The sequence below is a fragment of the Suncus etruscus genome, chromosome 1, assembly GCF_024139225.1.
Source record: "Suncus etruscus isolate mSunEtr1 chromosome 1, mSunEtr1.pri.cur, whole genome shotgun sequence".
In the NCBI taxonomy this organism is placed as follows: Eukaryota; Metazoa; Chordata; class Mammalia; order Eulipotyphla; family Soricidae; genus Suncus; species Suncus etruscus.
Genome location: NC_064848.1, coordinates 29,090,209 through 29,112,858, shown reverse-complemented (window position 1 = coordinate 29,112,858; position 22,650 = coordinate 29,090,209). Strand labels below are relative to the sequence as shown.

Here is a 22,650-nt window from a genome sequence, read left to right as displayed (position 1 = left end):
TTGAACATGGTCAGGAGTGAACCCAGAGCACAGTGCAGAGAGTAAGGTCTGGGCACTGCCAGGTACATGTCTCCCTCCTCTCAACTCAAGACAAACAAATTTGTTGCAATTATTTAACGCAAATGTAGATTCATTAATGCATTATATTTAAATTTTATAGTTGATATAGCTTTAATATAGTTTCATAGTTTAAAATTAGTGTTAGTTATATTATTTACACTTGAAAAGATTTAGTATCTAGCAAAAGACGCGTATTATTCAAATGAACCATAAACCAGGATTACCTATTAGGGATATCTGTAACTTACAAATCATAATTTAATCAAGTCCTTTATGCAACTAGAAAACATCTTTGAATCTTACCTTTTGCTCCATCAAGTGGGACTAGTACAAGGAGGAATTTTAGTAGTATGGAATAGAAAGGGTAGAACCAGTGAAAAGTGCTGACAGTGATGTATGTCTTCACCAAGATGAAAATTTTCCTAATCACTGTCCTTTCCAATTACTTTACTTCCCCGATGGTACATTTTTATGTATAATCCAGCATATAAGCACTTTGAAAGTTATATGCAATGTAGTTATGACCAAGGATGAAATACATGTATTCTTTCACCACTAAAAATACAAGTGAGAAAAAATTCTAACAGTAAATTGTAAATTGCTAGTTTAAACATTTTCCTTCCTAGAAGTAGAATTCATCAAGAATTTCACAGTGGGGGGGCCAGAGCGATAGCACAATGGTAGGGCATTTTTCTTGCATTCGGCCAACACAGGATGGACACCTGTTTGATTCCAGGCATCCCATATGGTCCCCAAAGCCTGCCAGGAGCAATTTCTGAGTGCAGAGCCAGGAGTAATCCCTGAGTACCGCCAGCTGTGACCCCCCAAACCAAAACCAAAACAAAGAAAAAAAGAATTTCACATTAGAAATAGCCCATTGCAGAGGATAAAAGAGAATGCCTAATTTTAGTGTATAAACAGTCTTATTTTTCTTTGGGGGTGAATTGGATAGATTTCATTACCAGCTAATGAGAGAGATACATAGGAAGACAGAATGCTAAAAGGAGGGGGAAACTTCTCTAAATGGTCCAATTAACAGAGCTGATTGAGATGTCTGACATTCTAAAAGGGGCTACCTTTCATGCTCTCCAGCCCAAATTCCCCATTCTTGGGGAAACAAGGTCACAGGAATGTAGTTTCTGAACATTTGGCCACTAGAGGGAGAGAATGTGCTCTGGTGTCCGTGTCGTGGAGCCCAGGACAGTTACAAGGATAGACTAAATAAAGCATCCAGCAGTAGCAGTAGAAGGCAAGGACAACCTCAAGAGGTAGTTTTGGAGGGCAAGGGAAATTTGAGGATGCCTTAAGGCTTCTGATCGGATCCTGCTCTAGTGAGACTCAGTGCTATAACTATGCAACTTAATTTTGAACTTGCTTTGATTCATCTTCTAAAGACTGCAACTATTTCGTAGATACTTAAACAATTAGGCTTAGCTTTCAGGAGGAGATACAATAACTTAAAGAAGTATGCTACTATGAAAATCCTGGAAGTTTAAATAGGAAAACACCTGAGTTTCTGAAAATTTATGAGAATTTTGTTATCCAATGGGATAAGAATGGTTTAGTGCTATTTTGATTACTATGTTCCAATAAGGATTTCTGATAAAAGACTTTTATTGATACAATTATGTAAATTCAACATGTCAACTCAAAACACACCATCAAATTTACTCAGTTTGATTTAGTGTGTTTATCAAATTCTTCCCCACAGAAGATTCTAAAGACCTCATCCAACATTTCCCAGAGTGCTGTTTTATTTTACTTTATTTCAAATGTATCATCTCTCTTCTTAGCAAGAGGAAAAATACACAAAAACCAACCCCCAAGCCTCAAAGCAACCACAGGGAAGATTCCTAAAAACGAAGAGCAAGAGTGTCTTGCTCCTGATCTTCGAGCACAGACATTTTCTATTTTTCGCGTTCTGTGAAACTTTCTCAGCCAGGATGTTGGGGGAAGCCCTGATCATTTCATATGCGTTTTCAAAACTTAAGGGATCCAGACAGCTCGGTCGGTTGAATCCAGTCTTTCCCTTTCTTTCATTTTTCTTTTCCCTTGAATCAGAGACTTCTCGATTCCCCTTTATCTGCAAATGTGGTCAAGAAAGATGCTAACGGCTACTATTTTTGGAAAAAGCACGCTCACTTTTGATTTCTCACGACGACGACGATCCATACAAGGGATTCACACATGCAAAAAAAAAAAAAAAATCTCCTGTTGGTTGGAACGCCTCGAATCTTACAGAGAAGAGCGACAGAGCCCGAGGAGGAACTTTATTTATTTATTGGGGGGGGGAACCTCCCCACTTTCTTGCCACTTGCAAGGAGGTGACACGCACTCCGGGGAAGCTAGCTAGCTAGCTAGAAAGAAAAAAAATCAGCCCAGGCAATTTTGCGAAGATTTTTCAAGTTGCACTGGAAAGCACTTTGCAAAAAGCAGGACGGCAGAAGTAGCGCTGGCCAAATCTTGCCTCTCGCTCAGCCTTTTCTTGGGACTCCCTGGGAAGGAAGGTCCAGATTCGAGTCCGGATTGGGGGTGAGAATTTTGACCGCCCGGATTTTTTTTTTTTTTTGATTGCGAAGCCCGAGTGGGTGGGTCCGCGCAGCGCACCCCGACTCCGGCCTGCAAGCCGATCTGGGGCGAGAGCTTCGCGGCAGCGGCCGCACGGTGCCCCGCTCCTCCGGCCGTCGCTCGGGGCCTCGCCGCCCCTCTGGCCCCCGGGTCCAGCCGGACCGACACACAAGACAAACTTCCCCGGGCCCGCCATGCACCGCCCCTCGCCGTTGCCATCCCTTCGGCCCCGCCGCCAGAAAACGTGAGTGGGGTGTTGTGTGTGTTTTGTGTGTGTGTGGGGGGGGGGGTCACTCGGGGGGCGGGAGCTGGGCGGGCGTCTCGCTAGGCGGCGTTTCCTTTCAGCAGGATTTTTTTTTTTTTTTACCTGGGCGGGTTTTCCCTGCGCGGGGTCGGGGGGCGTGGCCCGCCTGGCCGCGCGGGGGTCGCCGGGCGCGCGGGGAGGGGCAGGGTGGTCGCGCGCGCGCACTCGCGCGTGAGCGTCGCACTCGCCGCCGCCGGGCGGCTCGCTCGCACTTGTCCTGTAATCGATTGCCGAGAGCGCCGAGCGCCGTCTCCGCGCGCGCCCGCGCGCCGGGCTTCGCACACTCCGGCGACGCGCGCTCACGTCTTGTGCGCGTGCGCGCGCGCCTTCGCGGCCGGCCCGGGACACACTCAGACACATTCTCCATTCCCTCCCCCGCGCCCCGCCGGACCTGCGCGCGCACGTTCGCGCCGCCTCGGGCCCGCCAGCCAGCCCCCCTCCCTTAAGGCCGCGGGCGTCTGCGCGGGGCCGGCCCGAGGCGGAGATGAGCTCCGGGCTCCGGCGGCAGCGGCGGCGGCGGCGGCGGCGGCAGAGGCGGCGGATCGGTTTCTCGGGGTTTGACCAGCTGTCCCGGGCTAACCCTGGTGCTCCTCGCTGAAGATGGAGGAAGTCAAAACAGGATTCTTGCCCTCAGCTCCAGCAGCGCCGCTGCCTTAGTTTCTTTGCACCACTCACCGCAGTGCACAAAACACACGTTTAGTAGAACGTTAGCCCTGGACCAGGCCAAAGCGAGAGAGAGAAAGAGAGAAAGAGAGAAAGAGAGAAAGCAAGGCTACACTACACAGTAAACACAACACAAAAGGGTGATGGGATTGGTTCACTGCAGGCACGGCTGAGGTAAATCTCCGCTTGGCTTTGGCGTGGTGAAGAGCAGGCAGCTCTTGTTGGATTGCTCTTCTCTTTCCTAGACGATCTAGCAAAATAATGCGTCTCTTTTTGGGGGGGTTGGTGGTGGGGGTGGTGGTGGTGAGTGTTTTCCAAGTGAAGTGGAATGCTAGAGCATCTCGTGTTTTTGCACAGTGATGTGGCCAGATGACTTGTTGCTGTGGAGCCCATGATTTTATATATATATATGCATATATATGTATATATATGCATATATATATAAATATTTTTTTTCCTCTGGGAGGGATGGATCGCCGTGAATGATTAGGCTAATGCTTTCCCTGTAGGACGCTCTGGGAATGGGGCGAAGATGCTGTCCTTTGCTTTCTAATTTCTCCAAGCCCCCCCCCCCCCTCTCCTGGTTTGCTCTGGTTTCTGGGATGGTCATCAATGAATCAGTTCTCATCTCTCTAGCTAGCTGTCATGAAAGGAGACTTGTTTTTTTTGGCTTTGTTTTAACTTGAATTCCAAGGAAGATTAAGGAAGGGAGCCTGGCATAAATTGCAGCTGTCCAGAGAGAAGAGATCCTGTTGAAATTAAAAAAAAAAAAAAAAAAGAATCCAACCTGGTGTGACACATGTAAAAAGGCAGCAGTTAAATCACTTTGACAGGTTCTAGTCAAAGGGGCCAAAGAGATGGAATTAAGATCTGCCCCCCCCCTTTTTTTTTTTGCCAAGGGCCAAAAAAGCAGTCCTGTGAAGTTGGCCTTGCTTCTTCCTTGCCTGCCTGGGTTCTGCCTGACTGCCCCTCCCCTGGAAGCCCCCCCTTCCTCTTCTGCACCCCTTTTCTTTCAGTTTTCTTGTCTTAGCTTTTGGTCGATTCTTAAGGAACCGGTGGATCAAGTTTTTTCTCTTCTAGTTAATCGCTTTGCTGTAGTGCTGACCTCTCTCTCTCTCTCTCTCTCTCTCTCTCTCTCTCTCTCTCTCTCTCTCTCTCTCTCTCTCTCTCTCTCTCTTTTTCCACCCCCCCCTTTTCTTCTTGCCCTTCCTCTTTCTTGAAAGTACGTGGTGCCATTCCTGAGTGACTTTTCCTACTACCATCCCAAAGGGACGGGGGAGGGGTGGCCACTGGAGGAGGAGGAGGAGGAGAAGGAGGAGAGGGGGTGTGTGTTCCTTCTCTCCCATTTCTTGGTTTTGTTTATCAGCCGATCTGCTTGGTGGATTTGGGCTCAGAATGACCCACCTGTAAAGTGCTTTTCCTTCCTCCTCGCCTTCGACTGTGCGAGGGGGCTTGGCGTTGGCGGGCAGCCCAGGAGGGAAAGCAAGAAGGGGCCCAACACACCAAAAAAAACCAAAACTTCTTTCTCTCTCTCCGTTTATCTTCAGCCCGACATTGTCACCTCCTCTTTGAGGGGTTAAAGAAGCGGAGATCTCCCGACTGAGCTGGAAATGGTGATGAATCTTTTTTAATCAAAGGACAATTTCTTTTGTATGTACATTTCGTTTCTCCTTCTTTGCTTTTCTTTCTTTTTTTTTCTCCCCCCTCTTTTCTTTCCTTCTCTGAGGGTTAATAACCATTTCATTGATGGGACAGATGCCTTTCGCTTCTCCCTGACGTTTCTTTCGTTTTAATGTGTGTGTTGAATGTAGACATTAAAAAAAAAAGAGGATAAACTCATTTGCAGAATATCCAAAGAGACTGTTCCCCTTTTAAACTTTACAGATGCCTTTTTTTGCAAGCCTTATGTAATCATAAATTGAAAGAATTTGATAACAGTACAGTAGGTTGAAATGTAAATCCTGTGTAGATAGATACTGAGTTGGGAATTTGATCTGATTATCCATTACAAAAACTTTTGTGTGTGTCTGTGTGTCTGTGTGTGTGGAGGGTGGTAGTGAAGAAGGGGAGGGGAGGGAGAAGGGAAGTGGTTTTGGAGACAAGAAGTGAAGCTGCCTGTTTTCCAGTAAGTAATGGAGAAATTCCAGGAGCCAGGGCTAAATATACTTGGCGATCAATACAGAAATGGCTCATTGTGAATAATTTAGCTGCTGGTGCAGTGAGAGTTTTGAAACTAAAGGCAAAAAGGACCAGGGCCAAAGAGAAAAAAATTAGTAAAAAAAAAAAAAATCTTCTCAGGGCATATCAATTCTTTAAACTTTTTTCCTTCAAAGCATACAGTTAGCTTATCGATCTTTTCATTATGTGAAATCAAAGCTAGGGGGTGTCATCTCCTGCAGTTAAACTTTTGTTTCTGAGAATTAAGTTCCACTTCTGTGTCACTGGTCCATGAAAAAAATGTCCTCAACTTAAAAAGTAAAGTGATTCCCTGCCAGACAGCCACAAGTTTATAAAATTTGCAAAAATCAAAATGTATTAGTAGGTTTGGCTTTTTCGTTTCCCATCACACTCTGGCAGGAAATGAAGGCTACATTGAACAGGTGCTTACATAGTGCTTGGGGTAGGCTGAAATGTCACTTCAAGTCCAGGAGCTGGATAACTGCTGTAGAAACGATAGGAGCACACTGGGGCACTAAGGTTTATTTTTCTGTTTTTGGTTTTGTTTTATTTTCTTAATGTTAGTTTGTTCTCCCCCCTCCCTTTAGAACATGATGAACTAATTTTCAACAATTGTGAATAGAGCTATCTGTACACTAGGGAAGTCCTCAAACTGCAGTGTGATTGTGGGAAACAGGGAATCGTAAACTAACTGCTTAAATCCTGATTAAAACTGGCACATTGGAGGCAAAAAGCCTTCTCCCCCCAACTCCCTTCTTTTTTTCTCTAAGCCAAGGAAATTCTGATGAAGAGAGTCATTCCTATCTTGCTACAGCCCATCTCACAGTACACTTATCTTTCCTATCCTATCTCCAGGAGGAATCAGATCATTTGCAGAAAGAGTTCAGTGACTTGCAAATGAGCACATGCAGTCCACTATAGTATGTTTCTTGGGCACAGGTTGCAGCAGACGCAACATGGACTAACTGCTTGGAGCTTCAAATAAGTTAAACATTTAATGGCAGATACTTAAAGGAATCTCTGCTAAGGGTGTATAATCTCTTGTATTGCAGCACTGCACTTTGACTATGGAAACAGAAGCTATTGATGGCTATATAACATGTGAGTATTTTTTTCCTTAATTTGTTCTTGATAATAAAAATTACAGATTAGTTTTGTGTTCATATTAGTTTAAGTTTTTATTGAGAAGTGTCTTATTTCCTATTTCTTCACTATTTCATCTTTAAATGGTTTTAAGAAAGTAACAACACAAAAGTTAAATAAGAAGAATCTACTCTATATACATATATATGTATCCTTAATACTGGATACAGGATGTTTAAGTAAAATTAACAAATCAACACTTTACTATTTCCTTTTGGAAGATTTACTTTTAAGTTGAGAATGGCTAAAGTTACATAGACTTGTGTTTGCTAAGTATTTACCACACCGTAACTATATTGTGAGCACAGTGTGTGAAAGAATTAGTTTTTAAGTTGATTTTGTAGCCAAATTTTCTTTAAATATCTAATTTAATGATAATAATCCTTTTGGAGACTGCTAGTTAGAGATACTATATGCTTGACAAATTAACTCTTAAGAGGAAACTTTGTTCTTTCAACAACAAAAAATACCTTTGGAGCCAGTATTTTTTTTTTAATTTTTACAGTTAAAATTATTACAATGGTTAAATTATATAGTGATTTTTTTGGTCACCTGGTCTGTCTTATGACTTTTCGTCATTTCATTCAGTTACAATCTACTTCTAAATGAGATTGCCTTATCAGTTATTTTAAAGGCACATGTATTACATTAAAATTTCAACACCGTTCATGTCACTGCATGTAGGAAGTAAAGTTGGTAATTAGATTTTATGTGACAATGAGCTGAGAACCAAAAGTTTTTATTTTGTGAAAGCAGGTGACAATGAGCTTTCACCTGAAAGGGAGCACTCCAGTGTGGCAATTGACCTTACCTCAAGCACACCCAATGGACAGCATGTCTCACCAAGTCACATGACAAGCAGTAAGTCTACCTTGTATGCTTCCCCTATATCTCTGGTGACAAACTTGAACTTGTTAGGTCTGTGGGGTCTTCTCACATTGTGGTGTAGCTGCTGCTATAGATTTTGCTAAAGAAACAGCACCACTGATTTTATTCCCCTTCATTCTAGTACTAGAAAGCATGAGTCTCCTCACTAGTCTTAATTATTCTAAGGTGGCATTTGGGAGCTGGTGCTTACCTGTACCAGGTAAGAAATGTTAGGATTTGCTGGTTATTGTTTTGACCTGCCAGGTTCGTGACTAGATTTGTTGTTGTTAGATTTAAAAAATATGGAAACCCGTCACTTCCAAAGGATTCTTTAAAAAATAGTCCCTTGTTTCAAAGTTAATTCATCAGTGGTTAAATTGTAGTTTTACTTGTTTATTTCTCTGTTTATTTATTTTTGACTTGTCAAATTTTCACTACCAGGGCATTGGAGGAAGAAATGTCATTGAAAATTTGTAAACCTCATTTTATATCCATTGAATTAGCAAAGTAAAAGCATTCTGCTTTAGTCTGTATAGTCAGAAACTGAGAAAACAGGGAAGGGTGCTTTGAACTTTTAGGAACAAATGGTTTTGGATACTATCTATTATAAATGGTTATTCATTGATGTAGTAAAGATGGTTTTTGTGAAAACAAAGTGCAGTTCATATGTAGTCAGTAGGGAAGACAAAATACTTTATTAACAACATAGTTTGATTTCTCATAATTGTAATGTCCTCTTGTTTTTAGACTTAGCATTCAAACTTATTTTATCCAAATTGTAACTTGAAATCTTGTATTTACCTTGTAATTTTGGTATGTGTTATTTTTTTTATTTAGAAAGAACTCATATAAATATTATTTCATTTAAGTGTTCTGTATTAGGGTTATAGGTAAAGGAAAGACATTTTATTTTTAAAAAAACTTGATACCTTAAAACCTAAAACTGAAGCATCTACTGAATTATGAGCATGATCTGAAGTTAATACTCATCATCTGGAGAAGTCACATTTTCTTTTCCACTTCCCTTTATATTTCTCAAATATTAGGATTATTATAAAATTACTAATTTGTATTAAAAATTTCATAAATTTTAAGCATAAGTATATAGAATTATTGAATATATTTTTCAATTCATTTACTTAAATTTTTTATTTAACTGTATGAATTTATCTGAATTTATCTGAAAGATTTTGTTTTCCTTTTTGTTAATGGAAAGCACTTAGGAAGATTTTGTTTAAGATGCTTTCCTTGAAATTTTTTTTTCTCAGAGAGAAAAATAATAGTGGTTAGATATGAAAGTATAGTAATTTCTTATAGTGGATTTTATAGCTTTTCTGTTTTTCCCACTCTAATATTTTGAGAAAGTTCTGCTACTACTATGTCATCAAAGCCCTGTTTTATATTTGAGCATTTAATGTTTTAGGTTTGTTGTCTTTAATTCTCTGATAATTTTCTTGTAAATTCCTAAAGAGGCAAGCTAGAATGACACTGTATTTAATTACTGGCTTTAGTAAGATACAATGTAGGATAAATAATAGCAGTTAATCATAGATTTTATTGTCACTCCTTAACTACCATTAAACAGCAGAAAATGCTGTTCATTAGTTTATTGACTCCTTTTGTTTGTAAATTTGGTTCTAGTTTTACAAGTGTCTTACCTTTGCAAAGAGGTAGCCCACCCAATTATTATAAATAAACCTTGCAGAGAAGAGTCATGATCAGTTTGGACATATAAGTACTGTAGAATTGTGCTTTATACAGTTGAGTTCCCCCCAATCACACAATTATATTTGCTATGTGTTACTTTTTTTCAGTTTACTTCTAGCCAATGGCAATTACATGTTAGCAAAAATTTTGCCTATGATGTGCATGTTTTATTTATGTGTTATAGTCTAAAGAATACTGGGTTAAATAATTTTGTTTTTACTTCAGAGCTATCTGTGTTGCATTCTTTATGTAGCCTCTATTTACAGAATCTAGGTTACCCACTTAGGTGTTAGATGAAGAAGATACCCATTTTTGCTCTTGTTATATTTAGGATAATACATTATTTCAGTTGCAAAAAAAAATACGGGAAGCATGGGATGCTTTTCTATTAGTACAAGAGAAGTAGAATATGCTACTCAGCTATTTTTTAGTGATTTGGAATAATGTATGTATCTGTGTGAAAGAGAGAAAATTGTCAAGTCATTTGGGTAGGAAATGACTGTTTTTCCTAAATTCCTTTATAATTATTATTTGTTTGCTATTAGTGAAAATACCACATTTTCTGTACTGTTTTATATCTTCAAATATACTTCCTGAAGAGTTGTTGCTTCCACAGAGTAAGACTTTTGATAGAAAGTGATAAATCTAAAAGTTGATGTGAAAACATTCTGTTAGTATAAGATTGTGTCCAAAGTCAGCAATAAGAGGACAGGGATATGTGTATAAAGGTGAAAAAGTTATTTTTAAATAGCTTAGCAAATACCAATGAAAGCCTTTGATTTTTCTAAGATTACTAACACAGTGACTGTACGATTAAATAACCCATTTTCTTTGGCTATTGGAAAGTGGTCAGTTTCAATCTAGGGTCCTAATAATTTGTTTAGTTTATTTGATAACTATTCTAAGATGAAGAGTATCTTACAAGTTGCTGCCAGCTATCCTATAAAAAATAATGACAGCAGCTCTCATTGTCTCACAGTGCTAGAAGGGAGCATTGATGATTTGGGAGAGAACTGAAAAGTTATGCTTGACAGTTTTTGGTTTTGAGATTGAGGATGTAAGATAACCTTAAAAAGAAGTAAGAGATATTCTTGATCTTGCCATTTTATAGTAATTAATATATGTTAAGGTACATTTTATTGGAGAATTTTAGATCTTTTTCTTCTGGAATAAGCATTTCTTTGGTAAGATTTTAGGCATTGTTGCCTGAGATCATTAGTGTACATATTGAGTCTGCTGACAATCTTCGGTGTCAGGGATGACAGTCTATTTCTTGATGGCTACTGAAAATATAGAGTGTTAAGTGTTTTTAAAAATAGAATATGGAAGTTAAGAATATGAGACAGACAACTCAGACAGAAAAATATAAAAATAATCCATATTGTATTTTGGCCCATCAGATGTGACTTACTTTGAGATTCCTTCTGTTTCTGGCTTAGCTCATTTCCAAATTTTTGGAGTTTAAAGTTTCTATTACTTTTAAACCTTTACATGGGTAACCTTAATAGTCATTTCTATTTATCATTCAGTTTGATAGCCAGGTGGCATGTATGGTATTGGAAGAAGTAGTTATTCTAGTTTTACAAGTCTCTGACCAATAATCAGGTCAGGGAATCTAGTTTATTCCTTTCAGAGTGCTTCACATTAATTTTTTTCCTTTAGCCTGTTTCCAATTTTAGAATCCTGTAAAGATGAAGTATATTATGATTTACATTTTGCTTGTGTAGAAATGGAGGCCTAAATAAATCAGTTAGCCTCTTAAATCCCTTATGAGAAGGATGAAATAGTCAGGATTGAGGAATAAAGCTTTTTTTTACCTTATAGGTTAGTTAGTTAGATCACCTAACTGAAAGCACACTTTAGTGTCATTATTTTAGCGTAACTTCCATATAGTGACCATCTCAGATTTTAGTGAAGAAAACTGTATTTTGGATTTAAGAAGAGGCATTATCAAGGTAGAGTGATAACAGGTAATCTTGTTAGGCAGATACCCTAAAAGCAGTTTAAAAATGCAGCTTACTGTGGGACTCTTCAGCTTTCTGAATTGTCAAGTTGTCATCTATATCTTAGTCTGGCAGTCATCCTTGATTGGATTTCCATGGGATACACCCTTATATTACACCAGATGGGCTTGATATGAAAACACTATTTTGATTTATAGCACTTCTGTTTGTGTATATATTCAACATACCTATGTTTAGCTTTTACTTGGTATGAAATTTAAAAGGAAAATAATGTTTGGTTTGATTTCTTTCTATCTAGCAAAGTATTGTGTCTGTTTCATAGAAGAAAAGAATATGGCACTAATGGAAAGTTGTATGTGCAGGGAAGTTAGAGCAAAAATACTCTGTTTTTCGTGCACCTAATTTCTCCCTTTATTGCTAATTTATAGTCAGAATAGTTGTTTTTTTTTTTAGAAACAAAATAACTTATTCTAGAAATGTTATCTTTATTGTCTCTGTCTGTCTAAATCCATCATTCTGACTAGAAGTACTTTTAAGGACTGGAACAATAGTAGATCCAATAAGGCACTTGCATGTGATAGATTAGCATTCAACCCTGTCACCCCAGATGATTCCCAAGCTAGTCAGCAACAATCGCTGGTCACAGACCCAGCAGTAAGTCTGGAGCACAGCTGAGTGTGACCCTCAAAAGCAAAAACAAACAAAGAAAGTATATTCAAGAAAAGTGTAATGTTTGATTAGGTTTTGTTAGGTGTTTTCCTTTCAGCTATAATGAAATGAAAATTCTGGATCTGATGAAAAATTTTTCTATCTATGAGAGTATAAGATGATCCTAATTTTTGAATCTTATTATGATCTCATCACGAGTATAGTAGTGTCACAGTACTAAAATCAGGTAGAATATATTGCTTTCCTTTCCCTTTTTATGACTGTTATTCAATTCTATCAACTATATTTTTTGACCTCAATATAATTTCCTTTTCTGGCTTAATCAAGATGGACTCTCTCTGCTTTGAAAAATGTGGATAACCATTTTACTTAGGGTAAGTGTAGTTACCACGGGAGGGAAGGGTGGGCATAATTTATTGATGGGTCAAGGATTATACAGCATGATGTCAGAAGTATCCATACTATTTCACAGATTCTAATAACAACTCTGTGATGCAGTTGGTTGTTTGATTTTATAAGATACTCATGAAATGAAGGCTCAAAAGCAATAGATTGCAAATGTTAGATTGCAAGGTTAAATATATATTTAGGGTCTAGAATTATTTAGACTTATGTTAGCAAGCCTTCTTTGCCATTAACTTTCTTGACTTACTCTTAAACATATTACCTCATGTCTATGAGCTTATCTTAGAATTTGTTAGCAATGGCTACTTCAATGGAGTTTTGTGAGGTTTAAATGGGGGCAGTGCATATAGAAGGCTGAGAACTGATCCAGGCACATGCTAGTATCTAGTAAGTAAGAATAGCTTCTTTTATTCAGTGTAGTCAAATATTTTTTCTTTACCTGTGACTCATTTAAAAAACAAACATGCAAACAAACAATAAAACAAACAGTATTTTTAATTAAAAAAATCTAAGCAACATCTTTGAAATTCAGGACTTCTTTGCCTTGTCTTTTTACCACATAGACTTATGGAACAGAGACTTGTTTTGTAATCATTTAGGGTAGTATTTGAATAAAAATCTTACTTTTATTCAAACTATAGGACTTTGGGGAAGAAAGAAATACTAACAATTACTGTGACAATCATTGCAAGAGAGAGAAATAGAATGTCTGTCTCCAAGACAGGCAGGGGTGGGAGAGAAGGGAAATGAGGAACTTTGGTGGCTGGAACGTATCACTGGTGGTGTACATTTGATGACTGAAACCCAACTACAAACATGTTTGTCACCATGGTGGTTACAATAAAGAAATTAATAAAAAAAAGACAAACAAGAGTAAGGTTTACCTGTCTATATGATAGAAATACTTATTATTGGGCTTTACTTTTCTTGAGTACAATCTAATGTTTTTGGCTGTATATCAAGAATATCAGGGCCCGGAGAGATAGCACAGCGGCATTTGCCTTGCAAGCAGCCAATCCAGGACCAAAGGTGGTTTGTTCGAATCCCGGTGTCCCATATGGTCCCCCGTGCCTGCCAGGAGCTATTTCTGAGCAGACAGCCAGGAGTAGCCCCTGAGCACCGCTGGGTGTGGCCCCAAAACAAAAACAAAACAAAAGAATATCATCACTTATTATTGGCCTTCTTATAATACTAGTCATTAATAACATTATTGGTTATTAAAAAAACAGAAAAAAAATTCTCTTTACTTTATTTTACTTGTTTTCCTGTGAGACACATTCACAGTTGCTGAGCGCTGAGGGTTTTCCTGGCTTAGCATTTGTGGGATTACTCCCTGATGCTGTTCAGAGATTTTGCAGCTAGGTATTGAACCCAGCTTGCAGATTGTGAAGGGAAACATGCACCTAGGTCTTTGAGTTATTTCCCTTGCTCCAAAAAGTCATCTTAATAGGGCACCTTATCTACATCTTGAATTAATTGTTCTTCAAGTTTTCTATCTCAAATTTTATGTTTTTTTTGTCATTTCTGTATTTAAGTACCATAAATTCTCATCTGATGTTGTCTAATCAAATTAATGTTCTGACTGTTGGCAAATGTGCATTTTTGCAGTACACACATTTTTAATAATTTGACATAAGTGTGAAATATAATTTTTACTTCTAAGTGTTTCTTATATTGCTTTATCATTCTCAATGATTAATTTAATCAGTAATTCTAGGCTGCTTTTTATATGCCAGAAAATTGTAAGTTTAATCAAATAGTGAATAGTGTATTGTTTCTTTCAGAAGGTTACATTTATGTGAAAGAAACATCTAAACAGAGCAATAGGGGCCAGATCAGTAGTAGTACAGTAGGTAGGTTGCTTGCCTTGCATACAGCCAACCTGGATTCTATCCTTGACATCCCTTATGGAACCCCAAGCCAGCCAGAGAGTGATTCCAAATTAGAGAGCCAGGAATAAGCCCTGAGCACTACTAGGTATGGCTCTGAAACCTAAATATATGAATAACTTACAAGCAGACAAGGCAATATCCTAATATGTTCACTGTTTTTTGATTGTTGCAGGCAATGAATAGTGGTACTAGTTCAGGAAGATTTCCTAGAGAGAGCCTTTTTAAATTGACACATTAAATAAATAAAACTTTGTAGATAAGTGGAAACTTATTTAGTAAATGTATTAAAAATAGAAACTGAAGAATTACATGATATGTTCTGGGAAATGTAAGTAGATGATAATTCTTTTGTAAATTTGAAGTCTAGGAATTTGAGGCTTTAGATTACTTTGGATAATTAATCAGGGCAAGTTGATGGAATGTCTTTTAGAAGAGGAAACTTGGATTTCATTTTCAAGGCAGACAAGGGTTTTGCAAAGCAGATGCCCAGTTTTTGATTGACGTGAATTGCTCTAGAAATAAAGAATCTGGAAGGGGACCATCCAGAGAACTTTCTTTAAAAGGCTAATGCAAAGAATGACCGAGAAACTCGAAGAATAGTAGTGATAGTGGGCACAAAAGAAAGAAAAGGATTATAAAAATATTTATGGGTTTTAATTATCAAGACTTGGACTGTAGGGGTAAGAAGTTCAGGTGGTAATTCCACTAGGAAAGATAAAAAATACTGAAGCAGCTTTCCTGGAAAAGATTTAGTTTAGTTTAAGTTTGGTTTTCTTGAGTTTGACACATTTGTGGAATTTGGGTGAGGATAGCAATCAGCGGGTGAATAGATTAGACAAAAGTGTGAATTTTCCTAATTAGTGAAATCTAATATGTAGCTTGTGGTTTAGTTACTTTGCTCCTGTATTACTGTGACAATAGCTTAGTAGTTCTTAAAAGTTCCTCCTTAAGCTATTCTCACTGTTTGATCAGTGACCTTATTTCCCCAGTTGTTCCATTACGTAAAAATTCTATACTGAAGTGTATAATTAAACATTTTAATGAACTATTTTTGCTTTAATACTGTTCTTTTATATTAGTGTCAGAACTTGGATTTGTTCATGCGATTGATTCACTGATTTTAAACAAACTATGCCAGCCTTCTCTTTAAATTGTATATTAAATCATAATTTTTATAGTTACCTGTATTTTAAATCAATAAGTTAATATTTACTCTATGCTTCAGTAGTACTGTACTGATTTTATTTGTCCTGAACTACTTCTTTGTAAATAAATACATATATATTTAAAATATGTGAATAGTAGTTTGTTAACTAAGTAACTCATCAGTTCTGCTACATAAATGTCATTAATATAGGAGACTTTTATTAGAGTCTTTTTGAAAACTTTGTGAAAGATAAATGTGTATACACACATATAAACAAATAAGCATATACATACATATATGCATTCTATTCTTGAAGATATTCTGATACATCTTTTTAAAATCAATGTTTATTATATAGTCCCTGGGGTAAAAATAGTAATAATAGCATAGAATGTTATTTAACATATTTATCGCTCCAAAATATTTTCTGTCGATCTTTTTCTTTAAAATCTAAGCTCTGATCACTAATCTTAGAGTTTCAAATAAGTGCTAATGATCAAAAAACTTCATTTGAAATTTCCTCTATGTGAAGATTTAGAACTCTCTAGAGGGGTATTTTTCATCTTTCAGTCATTGATCTAGCAAACATTTATTACGCATTTACTTTTGTTGATATACTGCTAATGTCAGGGCACCAAAAACTATATTGAGGCATTCTATAGTGAAGAATATTCATCTTCAGGTTACAAATGAATTTAGAGTTTTTGAGATATTATTCATCTTGCATTTAGAGGCAAATAAGCGTAGTTTAATCATCGTGATTCATTCCAACTATAGATTAAAGATGTTCATTCTATGTTTTAATGCTATGGAGTTCTTCATATGTTTAAAAATTTGGAACTGCACAATAAAACGGGTTGAGAATGCACAATAAACCAGCTTTTTAGGTTCCCACAAAGTGACATTTTCCTAAGAAATTAGGTATAATGCAAAATTTGTTCCTCGGCTTTGCAGTTTTGAAACAGGATAGACAGCACTTAGTGTGGATAGAAACCTCATGATAGACTCACAATAATAGACTTACGAAATTGACGCTGAACATTAGAGTACTGAGTTTTTTATATACCTGGGATACAAAAGAAAGTGGAGTCTCCAATCATTTGTATTTGGATCACTCTTTTTCTTTTAATGGGGGATGGCAGAAGTGGGTTGGGGTAGGGAGTTGGGTCATACCTTCCATTGCTTAAGTAGTACTCCTGTCCTCACCCTCAGGAATCACTCCTGTTGGGCTCTAGGGACCATTTGGCATGCAGGTGGGGCTGTGTACACGATAAGTGCCTTACCTGCTTCATTATCTCTCTGACCCCCATTTTTTATTGTTTTCTGTTGTTTGGGGTCACAGTTTACTCATAGCTCTGTTGTACAGGGTTATTTCTGGTAAACTTGGGTACCATATACTATGTCTGGTGCCAGGGTTGAAACTGGGTTTGCTCTGCACAAGAGAAGTTCTTCAGATGCTGTACTATCTCAACCCCTGAATCACTCTTGACCAGTTCAAGTTTTTTTTTTTTTGAAAACTGCCATATATGGCTGGCAGTGGAAGGGAAAAAATCTGAACAAAGAGGGTAAATTATATAATAAAAATGCAAATGGAATCAGATGTAGAGAGTCAAGTATTTAAGCCTTGCCATTTGTATCATTATGGTTGAAGACCTTTTTCCTAAAAATGGACATGGCTAAGATAAGCTAGAAAACTTTGTACCTCAAATACTTCTGATTAATTTTTTTTACTTTATTTGTTCAATTTTTCAGATTCAGTTTTGAAGGTTTTTTTTTAAATATATATGTAGGGAGATTTGATGCTTAGGGGCTACTTTCTGAGTTTATCTCAGTGGTACTCAGGGAACCCTGTGATGTTGGGAAGGAATGTAGACTTCTCACATGCAGAGAATATATACTAGCTCATTGAACTATATTCACAGGCTCTCAGACTTTAATTCATATTAATAACTACATATCAGCCTATTAACAATTTTTGCTAGCCTAGAATCAATACACTTTTCTCTAATGAAACTTGTATATCTATTTTTAAATTTTAAACACTGTTTGGATCTTGCCTTTTGGGTTAAAACGTGTGAACTTGGAGTGACTAGGCTAGGTGAAGTAAGGAAGCAAATGACAGTAACTAAATGTTTTACTAATGTGGAATTTAAATTACTCAAAGAAATTGGCAATAGCTGCTTGATATAGTGTCAACTCTGGTGGCTGTGAGAAGGAAAAGGATTATTTTTTGATTGTGAAATATCACTTAAACTTTGTTGCTAGTTTTATCTATAGATCTTGGATGGACCACTCCTGCTCCCAGTTGGGTGAATCTTGTATGCACATACAGATGTAAAGCTATATTTTTTATTTTATATAGCATTGTTGACTAGTGATAATTTCATTTATTTATTTATTTATTTATTTTTGGTTTTGGGCCACACCCAGTGACGCTCAGGGTTTACTCCTGGCTATGCGTTCAGAAGTCGCTCCTGGCTTCGGGGACCATATGGGACACTGGGGGATCGAACCGCGGGTCAGTCCTAGGCTAGCACAGGCAAGGCAGGCACCTTACCTCTAGCGCCACCATGCCGGCTCTCTAGTGATAATTTCAAAACCATATTGCTTTTATCTGTTAATGCTTAGAGAATATCCTTAACACTATTACCATAAACTCTAACTTCCATTCACTAAAATGTTGATGGGTGACGTGGTCAGCAGTTAATAGGTCTTAATATCTGCTCAGAGAGATTGTACAACTCATGTTATTTAGCATGAGGTTGACCCTGTTTCTGTTCCTGGCACCATATATGGTCTTCTCAGAATGGCAAGGAATGATCCCTGAACACAGAACAGGAGTAAATCTTGAGCACAGCTGGCTGTATCCCCTGTACTGCCTGCCTCCCCCCAAAGAGGCCTTAATGTCTATTTTAGGTAAAATGTAATATAGCACTCCCACCTGGGAAAGGAATTTTAAGTTACCTGGGAATCTAGAAGAATCCTGAGTATATAAGTAGGAGAAAGGAATATTTTACCAGTTTTATATGACTGTAGTCTAAACTTTTTTTTGTGTGTGTTTTTTGTTTTTTGGGCCACACCTGGCAGTGCTCAGGGGTTACTCCTGGCTATCTGCTCAGAAATAGCTCCTGGCAGCACAGGGGACCATATGGGACACCAGGATTCGAACCAACCACCTTAGATCCTGGATCGGCTGCTTGCAAGGCACACGCCACTGTGCTATCTCTCCAGTCTCTAAGCTTTTTTAATTTTATATATTATGTAGAATTTTCTAACATAAATGAAATTATGGTATTTTAGTTAAGTCAGTTGGGAGGACTATATCATTGATTTTTGAATTAAATAATATTTTCAAAGTATCGACATTTATTTTGGGTTATATACTGATTACCAAGAAGTAAACTAGAAATTTTCTAGGTAGCATCTAGGAAGGGGAAATTTTTCACTTTAATGTGAAAACAGCAAGCAGTATCATAGAGCAACATATAGGCCAATAATTGTTGAATTACAGAAATACTTAAGTATTTTGCATATGCATATTTCCTAAACAATGTTGATGTAGTTGAGAAAATTTTAAATTTGTTATTAGTGAGATTATTTGGAAATTTGAATTTAATTGTAAATTTTCTCGGTTATGTGTTTCATTTAACTATTCTTACCCCCTTCCCCAATATTTTATATTTAGTTTGGACCACAAAAGCTGATCTTTAAGATTATAAACAATTCTAATCTTCAAAGAGCTCAATAGTCATGTTCAAATATAATTTAATGTAAATGTTCCCATGAATATTTGAAAGTCATCATTATCTTCATTAGTAATACCTTCATATAACACTTTTAGTGTTTATAGATTAAATTTCTTATACTTGTACTTTCTAAACCTGTTTCCTATTGCTTATTTAAAACTACTTTTAGTAGCATGTACTAAATGGAATGCTTCAATTAACTTTTCTTATGCACTCCAGATATTTTGAGGAGCATATAATTAATCAGTGTAAAGTCACGTTCTAATAAATTAACATTCTGGGTGTCTACACCTTTGACATTTTTGTCATTGCTATCTTATTATTATGGAAGCTGTAGTTCTCTGTCATTTGATTATATCAGTTCTATCTACTTTTTTCCAAGACATCAGCATGCAGGGCTTGGTCATATTTTGAAGTACTAGAATAATACATTGTACCATTTCCATTGAATTAACTTTAAGGATTTCTGGTTGCGTTCCAAAGAGCTGTCAATTTTATAGCCATATAAATCACTTTCTATTATAGTTATTTATATAAATATTCTGTTTTACTTTTGTTGTTTCAAGCATATAATTTTAATAGAAATACTTATCTTAAATATATTTCTTGCATATCATATCTTATGGGTTTTTTAATTAGATTTGTGTCAATACTTATGCTGTTGATGTGAAATATGTGTATATCAATTTCCTACTGAAATAAACATACTAAATTTCTAGATAGTGATAGATAAAATGTTTAGAGTATGCATGTATAGCAACTTTTACTTAGACTTGCTCATTTAAGAGTCTTACGTATTGAAAAATGTTCATATCACAGAATAATTTCTAGGCAATGCTTTAAAATCATAAATGTGCTGAAAATACTGATGCTAATAGTTTTGAGATATAAGATGAAATGTATTATATCATTGATGAACATCTACCAAATATTTAAAAGTTGTAGTAGGTTATATTTTCTATATAGCTAAGAACTAGAAAAAATATGTGATAATTTCTCTGAGGCTGCTCTTTTTAAGCTCTCCAAGTATGAGTTACATATCACTATCTACCTAAACTATAACAAAATAATGGTCTAATGACAATTTTTAACACAGTCTTTTGAAACAACAAACACTCCCTGATACCCAGTAAGACATAACTTAAAATAAATGTGTTGGGTCTAGAGAGATAGCATGGAGGTAGGGCATTTGCCTGGCATGCAGAAGGATGGCGGTTCGAATCCCAGCATGCTATATGGTCCCCTGAGCCTGCCAGGAGTGATTTCTGAGCGTAGAGCCAGGAGTAACCCCTGAGCGCTGCCAGGTATGACCTTCCAAAAAACAAAACAAAATAAAAAATAAAAAATAAATAAAAAAATACGATAAATGTGTTGTTGTTATTGTTAGGTTTTGGGCTACACTTAGGTGTGCTCAGGGCTTATTCCTGACTTTGCTCAAGGATCACTCCTGGCTTCCTCAATGAGAATTCATATTGGGCACATGCAAGGTAACTACCTTACTTGCTGTTCTTTCCCTCCAGTCTCCGAAAATAAATTATGTTTTCAGAAGATTTTTTAATAGATTTTTGTATAAATTTGAGTAGTTCTAGTTGATCTTACAGTTTGAATATAACAGCTAGCATCAAATTTGAAATATTATTTTTAAGAAATCCGGAGCTATTGTTAACTTAAAAATATTTCAGATAACTATGAACATGAAAGTATCATTTACTAGCTATAATCATGTGCATAAGTTGGCATACATGTTTATGTGTGAGAATGAAAAGGAAAATAGCCCTGCATTAAACTATCAATAAAGTTCACTTTATGTGAAGAGCTTACTTTATGTGAAGGTAAATAGGACATTTTTTTCTTCTAACTATAGGCATAATATTTGAATCTTGTACAAAATATTTACTTGTGTAATAAAACAACAAACAACATAATTTCTTTGAAGGAATAAGTATGGGCCAACAAATACTAATAATAGCTCTTTTACATATCTTTGAATTTGAAATTTCAGTGATACAATACATCTGTGAAAAAGTATTATATCATAGTAGTACAGGGATATTATCATATATACATGGTTCTAAAATCTTATTAAATGTTATGTTTGGATTTATATATCTAGGAAGAAAGGAACAATCATGGAATTCAGCAGAATATAGTACTAGGGAGAAGACCTATATCCTCCATTATTTTTCTCCCAAGAAAGCATTAACAAAGAAAAAATTCTACATTCATAAGCTAATCATAAGCTAACACTTGAATAATGAAGACTGAAAATAAAAATAGAATAGTAGCTTATGATAGAAGATAAATCAATAGATAATGAGATTTAATTGAAAAAAATCATAATTCCTCAGATACCTGAATGCTAAGGATTTCAAACAAAGAAGCTGGGTAGATCAAAGCAGTTGAAACATGGTTGGTACTTAAAACCTAGACTAGATTATTTGCTATTGTTATTTGTAATTTGTTAATATGTGTTATTGTTAGAAGCCTTTTGTGGCAGTGATGACACCTTGGACTAGTTTATTGTTTTTATATTTTGCAAAATTGATTTATGATTATATTATATATAAGAGATATCCCTACTAGTTGCATCCTTAAAATTTCATTGATGTAGTAAATTTGGTCTTGTCCTTCAAGTTTTCTTTCACTTCACTTCAGAGGAAAAGGCAGTGGGAAGTTAAAAAGACCCAAATCTGCTCCAAACAGTCAGAACAAGAATGGTCTCTGTTTTTCTTTTTCTTTTCTCTTTCCTTGAAGAAGCAATCTGACAATGAGAAAATGAGATGGGTTTTTAATTCAGGTTTTATTCTCTGATATGTTGTTTTTCTATATTCTTTCTGAATTTTTAAAGACAATAAGGACTGAATGTTTCAAAAGACTTTCTTGAGATTATACGAAGTCTGATATTGATAATTCCCAAGTCCTTTAACCATTGAAATATTCATCTAAAATTAACCTAGGGCTTGTAATTGCAGTCAAAATTTATCAGACACAAGGTCAAGTTTGCACATATATTATTGTAGAAAGAAATGTTTTCAAAGTCCATAATGGTAGAACCAAGATCAGGGTTTATATTTGTTTAATAAAAAAGTTTTAATATTTGTTAGAAGTAACATTTAATTTGTATGATTCTTTATACTATTTGGAATGCTTTCACATTTAACATACATCTAACATGCATCAAACATAAAACAGAGCTCAACAAAATTTGAGCTTACTATTTAATTAAGCAGACTTAGTGGACTATATTCTCTTTTGAATTTTTTGTTTTGTTTTATTTTGTTTTTGGATCATATCCAGAGATATTCAGGGGGTATTCCTGGCTCTGTATTCAGAATTA

The 22,650-nt window shown here is 36.4% G+C and overlaps 1 protein-coding gene across 3 annotated transcripts in view; it reads left to right on the top strand.

Moving 5' to 3' along the window:
* The first annotated feature begins 6,840 nt into the window (after positions 1–6,840).
* IKZF2 (IKAROS family zinc finger 2) overlaps positions 6,841–22,650 on the top strand; it is a 189,958-nt gene continuing 174,148 nt past the window's right edge. For 2 of the 3 annotated variants that reach the window (XM_049784154.1, XM_049784153.1), the window contains exons 1-2: positions 6,841–6,874; positions 7,673–7,777. In XM_049784154.1, coding sequence (XP_049640111.1) covers positions 6,841–6,874; positions 7,673–7,777 — 139 coding nt within the window. The remainder of the gene's footprint in view (positions 6,875–7,672; positions 7,778–22,650) is intronic. The other variant, XM_049784155.1, reaches the window with a different exon arrangement.